The following is a 10,201-nucleotide window of genomic DNA, read 5'->3' as shown; positions in this document are numbered from 1 at the left end:
TTGTTCCGGTACTCTCGATCGCTCACGATTCTATTTCTCCATTTTTGATTCGCCGAAGCCGTCACATACGTACGAGGAATACTCCTGGGTTTACTTTCAAATTGAGAAAGCACATACGTACGAGGAGGCTTGAGGATGTGCGGCAGCTTGGATATGATAGGGTATGGCCTTGAGGGATTTTGTTTTCTGAGTATACAAGTTAGTTTGATTCTCTCTTGTGCTTTGATTGTTAGTTTACTGTAAGGTTATCATTGTATCTATTTTATGTCATATTCAGATAATACTCTTCCAATTTGGACTAGGTGCTAATGCACATTATGTTATATTGGAATTGTATGCCCAAGGAAATATTCTCCTCAGACTCTAAGTTCATGGTCTTGACTCTTCTTCGGTCACATAGGTTGGTGTTCATGATCAGTTTTTATTCTGCTGTGCAGCAGTATATATATATATATATATATATATGAGAGAGAGGGTGGTGAAGCAGAGAAAAGTTGAAGGTTGGAGTGGTGAGCGGTGTGGATATATCCCCAGAGAAATTCTCTGGGTTTGAACTAAAATTTCTCTGGAGAGATAATGTTGTAAAAATGCAGAGAAATTTCTCTGGAGAGTGGGAAGTATACGGTATGGCCTTGAGGGATTTTGTTTTCTGAGTATACAAGTTAGTCTGATTCTCTCTTGTGCTTTGATTGTTAGTTTACTGTAAGGTTATCATTGTATCCATTTTATGTCATATTCAGATAATACTCTTCCAATTTGGACTGGGTGCTAATGCACATTATGTTATATTGGAGTTGTATGCCCAAGGAAATATTCTCCTCAGACTCTGAGTTCATGGTCTTGACTCTACTTCGGTCACATAGGTTGGTGTTCATGATCAGTTTTTATTCTACTGTGCAGCAGTATATATATATATATGTATATATATATATATATATATATGTGAGAGAGAGGGTGGTGAAGCAGAGAAAAGTTGAAGGTTAGAGTGGTGAGCGGTGTGGATATATCCCCAGAGAAATTCTCTGGGTTTGAACTAAAATTTCTCTAGAGAGATAATGTTGTAAAAATGTAGAGAAATTTCTCTGGAGAGTGGGAAGTATACGGAAGGCAGAGAAATTTGAAATTTATCTGGAGAGTCCATGAAAGGACAGGGAGGCCAGAGAAATTTAAAATTTCTCTGGAGAGATAATTTTGTGGGAAGGCCGGTAAAGCCAGAGAAATTTTTAAATTTTCTCTGGACTAATTTTTTCTGGATTAACTTGAGGGACCTTAGACAATATGAAAATATTAGATGTGCTTTATGCTATAAAATCTTAATACGAGGGACCTTAAAAAAAAAACCCCAAAATAAAACAAGCATCTTCATAATGTCTAGTAATCCATGATGCTATTTATGAAGTAAAAATACTAAAAAAATAGTAATTAAATGTGTGATATATTTGTCTACGTTTTCATTTCAACACTACATTGAAATAATTTTTAAAATATTAATTAATTTAGTAAAAAATTATTTAAACACGTATTTTGAAAATACAATAAGAACATTAAAAGTCCTATTTTGAAAATATGATTTTTTAAGATTGACATTGTGTCTGAAAATTCAATTTAAAACATTATGGTGTGTGTGAAAAAAAATAAAATAAAATATTTGAATTTAAGAAATTTGAGTTTGAAAAACAAACAAAGAAGTGAGGTAGCATTGCTTTGAAATCTAAAAATAAAAAATTAAAAAAAAAAAACAGAAGATTAATTTATTAAAAAAATATATATTAAAAAAAGGATTAGGAAGATTAATTTATTAAAAAAATATATTAAAAAAAGGATTAGTAAGATGATATAATTTAAAAAAACCAATAGCCAATAGGTTGATTTTTGTTCATGTTCCCCAAGGGGCCGTAGTTGAACAGTTATTCGTAGTTGAACAGTTATTTGTATAGTTTGCGTACGCGAATACGAAGAAGATTCGGTTTGGTTCTGTGCTGTGCTCTCATCGGCCTGAAAACTAGTGTAAGGAAGGGATATGTGTATAGCGGTGTTCATATGGCAAGATCACCCACTTTACCCATTCATTTTGTTGCTCAATCGAGATGAATATCACAATCGGTGAGTGTGCGTGTAGTTACTTTTAGGGTTGCTCCATTAATACTGAATTGAATTGAATTGTGTTACCTAGTTATTAGTACTAATAGTGCTATTTAATTTGTTTGTAATTGGAAGGCCTACGAAGCCTCTGGCATGGTGGGAAGTGGAAGGCGGTGGTGGTACTTGTTGTTGTGATATAGTGGGTGGAAGAGATGGGCTTGCCGGAGGGACGTGGTTGGCTTCCAACAGAGACGGAAGGGTCGCTTTTCTTACTAATGTTCGGGAAGTCGAGTCAATTCCTCAAGCAAAGAGCAGAGGTCACTTACCCGTTCGCTTCTTGGAGGTTGCTTACCTTTTGACATTCACACTCACTCCATGTGTTTGTTCTATTGTTCCAGTGGATCATATCACCATGAAATTACGATTTTAGCCGTTTTTATTGTTCTACTCTATGGGCTTGCCTGTTTGATTGGGCGGATTATACCATAGGATTAGGATAATTAATCCATTATTGGTTGCAAATTTTATTATTCGGATTAGACTTCAATGATCAATCTATCTAACAAAATTGATGGGTTTTTTTAATCCTACAGCTAATAACTCAAAACATACATATTATTGAAATTATATATTACCATATCTATTGGAAAACAAACGTGGACAAGAGTAAATTATGTATCTTGCTAATCCAGGTGGATAACCGATCCTACATTAATCTTTTGGATTGTTGATCCCGTCACTATTAATCCTGTTAGTCAAACATGCGTTATGATTTTGTATGCAATGCGATCCATTGAGTTTCGGTTCACTGGCAGCCTTGTGCAGAATCCGGATTTTCAGGTCCTTGTGTGCATTTAATCACAAACTCAAATGTTATTAATCACAAACGTCTTTTTTTTTTTTTTTTTTTTTTTGGCACTACTAGTGAAAATTTGTCATGGTGGATTTGCTTTCTACTCTTCTTACAAATTGAACAAGTTTAACGCCAATTTTGATGCTTAACATGACCCTTGTGTAATTACTGTTGGATTTTATTTTTAGCTTACTATTTGTTACTGAGTACTTATGTACTTTGGTATTATAACACTGGTTTCCAGGCCACAAATATATCTGTGGGTTTGGTGGTTGATCTGCTGTGATTGGTGTGATTGGGAATTATTTATCTGCTGTGTGGTCTTAATACTACATAATTTCTATTGGAAGAGTCATGTGATTGTTGTTGTTGATGCGGTTGCAGAGCAAGAAACATCCTAGTGAGTTTGCAGAGGAACTTGTGAAGGAGGCAGATCAGTATAATGGGTTTAACCTGATAATAGCCGATCTTTGTTCTAAGACCATGGTTTACATAACTAACAGACCAAAACAAGATAAAGTTTCAGCTATACAAGTTTCACCTGGTATTCATGTATTATCAAATGCAAGGCTGGACTCACCTTGGCCTAAGGTAAGAAGGCACACTGTACTTCTTGATCTATGTAGAGTAACTGCAATAGCATGCACAATAGAGTTGGCCTTCTGCTAACAAGTGAGCACAGAATAGGAAGCTAAATGTTAAAAAGCTCACGTGTTTGCTACCCAGGAAAGCATGGGTGGTTGTGAAGTGTATCTTGTTGTTTTGACTAGAAAAGCCTTGTGAGCTTTTCTATTGTATTTGTTTGACTTTATTGTTGGTCAAAGGCACTTGGATCTTGTAAAGGCTTGTAAGTCTGACTGTCATTACTTGTATAAGAGACCCTATTTTTTTAGCAGCTGATTGTTTAGTGACGAAAAGTAAATATATGGCCAGTGGGACTAAATAAAAACCATTGCCCCTAGTGAAGTACAATGGTAAATTGGTTCATGAGTTTTGGGTTTGTCAATTTTAAAGGTAATGAAATACTATAATGCTGCATTTGGAAGCCATTCCTTGGATTTGGGATGCCATCTTGGTACAAATTTTGAACTATGATGCAGTCTATTTCCAATACCAATGTGTGGATTCCATTCTGCATTTGTCTCCTCTCTGTGGCTTTTTTCTATCCTTCTATTTCTTTTTCTATATATGTATATATATATGTATTTTTTTATTGATGGTAATAGTTGTTCAAATGATTGTCAATTCATTTTCTTTGCAGGCTGAAAGATTGAGACATAGTTTCAAGGACCAATTGGCCAGATATGGTGACGGTGAAGTTTGTGTAAAAGAGATGGTTGAGAAACTAATGAGAGACACTGTTAAAGATGACAAAAGCATGTTACCTCACATTTATCCTGTAGAGAGAGAATACCAAATGAGTTCCATTTTCGTTGAAGAAGAAACTCCTTCGGTAAATATGAGTACTTAAAACTCCCCCTCTTCCTTTTTGTAATTGTGTGCATGTCTTTTCCACGTGCTTGCCTGTTGCTATGAAAACTCTGAATTGTCTCTGGTACATAGGGGCGCCATGGGACGAGAAGCACTTCTGCATTGTCTGTCAAAGCAAGTGGGGAGGTAAACTTTCATGAAACATATCTGGAGAAGGAATTTTGGAAAGAGAAATCTGTGACCTATCAGATTGAGATGATGAAGTAGACAATTACATATTGGTCCAGCTACTTTTCTGAGAAAATGAACATCCAATCGTCTCCGGAAGTTGGTGACTCCATCTAGATCACTGCTTGAGAGCATCATGAGCCCAATAATTGTGTAAGTTAATGTTCATGGACTTCTTCTATATGCATGTACTATATTACTGGATCACAAACTAACCCCAAATAAACTACCTTCGTTACACGACTTTTCACCATTTCAAAATTGAGACTTGACACATTTTTCAAATTAAGAAATTGATGACCATTGGTTCAATGGTTAAGACTTGGCCTAATAACCTTGAGGTTATGGGTTCAAGCCTTGGGACCACCACTTTGTACATTATGCCAAATGTTAGATGTGTACTCAATCTTTTCCTTCACAAACACACATTAATGTATACTAATTGGGCGTTGTTTTTTTTTTTAAAGAAATTGATGACCATATTAGAGTTCCATTCACGTTCTTTCCCCCCCCTCATTTTGCAATATGTTTTGAATGGGAAAATTACAATACACGTCCCTCAAAGGGTGTGTACATCATATTGATTTAGACTTCCAACCATTAAATCTGAATAAATAAACTGAGCCGTTGGATATCGCTTCGAGTCATGATCATTTTGGGTCATAAACCACACCACATTAATTAATTATCATTTATCAAGACCTCGTTGAATGATAACTAGGGCATTTTTGTTACATATCTTTGAAGGTGTGTAGGACCATGTTTGAAAAAACACTTGTCAAACTAGAAAAGGAAAAGTAGGAGAAATTTATGGAGCTTTGGGGAAAAGTTTTATGTTTCATTTTGTCAATTACATCCTGGCAATTAATAAAGCTTCTCTAGCTAGTAAAAAAACATAAATTGGGGGTTTTATCTCGTTAATGATGATGAGATTTATTCTCTTATACAAGGGAACCTGATTTGCATATGCTAAAATATTTCTGGCAATAGCATGGAACAGAGTAATAGAATTCGTATACAGGTGCTGGCTTATTCTTATTCCATGGTCTGGGATTCACATTTCATTGCCTATTGTATATTTATTTGGGGCTGTAAACCAGCTTCAATTTGATCCCTGCCCACCTTAAAACTGACACTTGTGAAATCTATTTGACTTGATTGTACTTTGTTAATTTCTCTTAGTTACAAATTCACAATAGGTTTGCTCCATGCCTTTGCTTAGTTACAAAGTCACTCTGGGATGATTGAGCTCAACCACCAGTCTGATAAACTAGTCCAAAGAAACGGATTTCATGTGGCTCTATCCACGGGGGTTCAAATGCTGAGCAAAAACTATTGTCCCAAGTTACTTTGGGTTTTCTAGAAATTGAGAGCAGCTTTAAGCAAACACCACTTTCCTTTTTATTGCTCGTGCATCATTGCTAGCAGTAAGTCAAATGAGATATCCAAGAAAACAACCCAATTTGGAATTCCTTCGTTAATCATCTATGACATTATTATGCACGTTATTGTTGTTGGAATTTAATCCTGAGCCATGCTTTCGTTCTGGTGATTTCAGTCAAAAGCGATGATGAAATGGCAAAGCTTACCTGATTATATTTTGATAAGCTGGCTCATCATCTGTAAGAATAGTAACCCTCTAGGCGATTTCAAATCATTTTTTAGAATTTAAAAAAAAAAAAAGGAAGAAAAAAAAGAAACACTCACTAGAGCAGAATATGCACTCTAGTAGTGGCATTTTTTATTTGAATTTGAATACAAACCAGAAAGGCAAGAAAACACCACCACGGGCCACCCTTGCTTCGTATAGCTCACCTTCCTTTATTTGAAACTCATACATACATATATATGGATACGGTAGAGAGTAGGTAGTGTCTAGAGTAGGGGTAAAGCCTAGAAAAGTAGCTAAACCAAGAGGGGGTATTGTTAAGTTAAAAGACTTAAGCGACACAAGTGCAGCCATCGCCGCACTTGCAGCCGGCAGCAGTGGTGACGCTGTTGGTGCAGGTGCAGGGGTTGCAACCACAGTGCTTGCCACATGAGCACTTCTTGTGGTCTACTACACTGGGATCATCCCCAGTTGATGTACTGCTGCACCTGCACATCCCATCCCATAATGAGTTTTTGTCAAGACAATGCACCCCAAAAGAAAAAAGAATCAATTTCCAAGTATTTAAGGATATAGATAGATATAATGGATGAAGAAGAGGGAGGGAGAGAGAGAGAGAGAGAGCAGAGCAGGTTATAGTAAGAATTGAAGTGAAGAAGACGGACCTGCAAGATGAGTCGCCTAGGCATGGGGAAGGACAGCCACACTTGTCATTGCAGGCAACACTACGTCCCCTCAAGTCAGCCATACCAAATTGTCACCTTAGCTAGCTTAGCTTGCTTGCACTATTTTTTTTATAAATAAATAAGTTTGTTGAGTGTGTGTGCGTGTGTACAGTGTGTAGTAGTAGCATTGTAGCTAGGCGGCCTTTAAATAGAACTTCGGGAGGGAGGGAGGAGGGAGAGAGGGAGCATGTTGTTGAAGTTACATATTGGAGATGATACGTGGCACTAGGTGGCATAGATTTCTTAATGCGTATTATTCTCATTGCACAAGCGAAAATGCTGGGCGTTGCTTGGTTGGGATTGTGGATAGAAACAATCAAGATCCCCTCCCCTTTCTATACCCGTTAAATGGCTTCAAATTCAATTTGTTTGTTAGTTTGTTAGGGAGAGAGACGTGACATGACATTTGGCCAAAAGTCAAGTAAACACGGGGCATACTGGTCTCACTTTTAGGGGTGAACATGGTTCTGATTGGGATAAAATTAGGCTAATTCATTATTTACGGTTCTTAAAAAATTAGAACTAATCAAATTCGTTTAAATCGGAAAACCAATCCAAACAACCACCGATTGGATCGGTTTAGGACCATGGATTTACATAATTAAATAACAAAAAAAAATATATAGAATATTTTAATTTTATAAAAATATAAATATAGCATCATATTAATTCCACAATAGTAACATGTCTTTCCATAATAATGACATATTGTTCTAAAATTTAAACAATCATAAGAAAATTGATTTCACCAAAAGTATTTAGGCCTGTAAATTCATACTAACTCAACTCGAGTCAATGTCCGAACCCACAAACAAATTAAGAATATTATTTAACAGATACCCAAAAAAATAATAAATAAATAAATAAATTTAATTTGATTCAACTCGTTACAAATATATTATTAACATCACAGTTATAAGAAGTATGCCATACAATGGTATTATTAAATTTTCAAAAATATCCCATGGCTTTTACTCAACCACCTTACTATAGAGGCTAATAAATTGTGTGCGTGACATTAGTAAGGCCAATTATCTAACCACACAAGATCTTATGTCCCTATTTTTCCCGCCACATATTTCAAATTATTTGTTTGTCATACGATAAGTTTGACCGTATAAAAAGAAATGATTTGAGAGAATGGGTCAAGCCCGTGTGGTGATTTTTGAATCTAATGGGTCAAGCCCATTTTGCCCATAACCTCCCTCTCTACAAAACTTGGGCACCCCTTGGGGCACACCCCAAGGTCCAATCCCGTGCCTTATAAACCCACTCAAAACATCCCACCAAATCAATGTGGGACAAGCCATTTTCCAACCTTAAGGAATTTCCACCAAAATTCCATTTCCATGGAGCTCACTTTGGCTTCAATTTCCCATTCACCCGATAATGGTTTTGAGCAACCAAATATACCACGTGAATCACAACGCGGCATAGAACGCGTTACCACTTAGACCCGCCAAAATAGACGTACGGGTCCCACCTAAATAATAGACTAAAGTTAGCAAAAAATTCTGTTTTTACCCAGAATTGTTCAACCATTTCTAACAAATTGTTATACAGTAGGGATTAGTTTTAGGTGTGAAAGTATTTTATGAAAAAACTTGAATGTTTGATTATGATGCTTGCATTTAGACAAGACCATGTGCATTGTGGTTACATGAAATATTATTGGCCATTCAGATTTGCTAGCTCTAAGGTTGTGTTTTTCTATCCCGATCTGATCATGGTTGATTCTCATTATTGAATTTATTGATAACCGGACTAGTAAATCTATTTGTCCAAAAAAAAAAAAGGGTCAAAAAATCTATTGAGAATTTGATTATGTGAGCTTTCTTTTTTAATAAAAAGGCGCTTCTATGATGAAGGAGGTATTGTGGACTATCTTGTACATTATTTGTAGCGTTCATGGCGAACACATAGCCCAACTACCACCTTGAGGCATGGACAACACATTGCCCAGCCAACACCTAGAAGTATTGTCCGCTTTGGCCTAAGCATGATAGCTGGCAAGCCGCACGGATTTATTCCTTTGATTTCCCAAGGACGCCTCCACAATGGAAGTGTCCAATGCTATCTTATAAGTCTATTCTAAATATTATATACAATCGATGTGGGATGACAACACATATTTGAAACAAGATAATTGAGAATATTATCTGCAATCGATGTGGGATGGCAACCCATATATTTGAAACAAATGATATAATAACAAATATATAGCTTGGATATGAACATTGAATACATCATATTAATATTTTTCCAAACTGGTGTCGTTCAATGGTCAATTTTATTGAATTATTTTAGAAAATTTGAAGTTATTTTCAAATTTTCAAAACTTTAATTTATATTTCTTTATTTATCTTGATGAAACTTTGTCCCACGTAAAAAAGAAAGGATAAAAATAATGTATTAATAAATGAAGTTTTAAAAGTAATTTTTAAATCAAAGAGGCTTGATGATTTAAACCAAAAAAGCATTTCGACGGTGGAGGTATTGCTAATCAAGAGTGATAAAAAAAATTTATTAAAAAATCTACGTCAATAAATTTTTATTTTAACTTCACAAATGGTGGATATATATATATATATATATATTTTTAATAAACTTAAATAATTTGATAGGTATAGACTGTTAGTTTTTAAAATTATAATCATATAATATAATCTTATGAAATCAAATAGAAATCTTGACATAATCGATCAAAATTCTAATATTTAGAGCTTGTTTGGCATCAGGGTTTTTGATGAAAATAGTCAAAATGTCAAAACATCCAATCAGATCACTTTTTTACTTTTTATACATCTTTTCTTAAAATATAAAAAAATATCAATTAAAAGAATCAATTCCGAAATAACCCCTAATGTCTTTTTTCACCTCTCCATTTATTTATATTAATCATAACTAATAGATTAAAATTTTACAATACATATGGCACGTTTGTTTGTTTGGTGAGTGCTACATATGAACTTAATATTCATTTCATCAACTTTTTTCTATTATAATTTGAACTCACAAAATAATTACAGAGGTGCGAACCAAAATGATAAGCAAATAAGTCTCAAAAATTAAGGCTCCGTTTGGAAAGTCTCTCAAAATATGGTTCCACCCGTTGATTTGAGTGTGTTGTTTGTTTGGATCTTTCAAATCATAATTCTACACCAATTTCTCAAAACTCAATTTAAAACAGAATTGTTACTTTTTAAAACTAATAACCAAACACATAATTCAAAACTTTTTTCAAAACTTAATTCAAATCCATATTTTAATTTT

At 34.9% G+C, this 10,201-nt stretch overlaps 1 protein-coding gene across 1 annotated transcript; it reads left to right on the top strand.

The window, feature by feature from the left end:
- The first annotated feature begins 1,838 nt into the window (after nt 1-1,838).
- Nucleotides 1,839-5,087, top strand: LOC114303242 (uncharacterized). Its single transcript, XM_082912219.1, has 5 exons — nt 1,839-2,103; nt 2,218-2,425; nt 3,320-3,526; nt 4,197-4,388; nt 4,499-5,087. The coding sequence occupies exons 1-5, from the start codon at nt 2,021-2,023 to the stop codon at nt 4,631-4,633; spliced, it is 825 nt and encodes a 274-aa protein (XP_082768345.1). The 5' UTR covers nt 1,839-2,020; the 3' UTR covers nt 4,634-5,087.
- The last annotated feature ends 5,114 nt before the right edge of the window (nt 5,088-10,201 follow it).

This window comes from Camellia sinensis, unplaced genomic scaffold (genome assembly GCF_055761805.1).
Source record: "Camellia sinensis isolate YWXY unplaced genomic scaffold, ASM5576180v1 Unanchor2, whole genome shotgun sequence".
NCBI classification, from domain to species: Eukaryota; Viridiplantae; Streptophyta; class Magnoliopsida; order Ericales; family Theaceae; genus Camellia; species Camellia sinensis.
The sequence above is the reverse complement of the archived record's forward strand: the minus strand, read 5'-3'. Positions and strand labels throughout refer to the sequence as shown.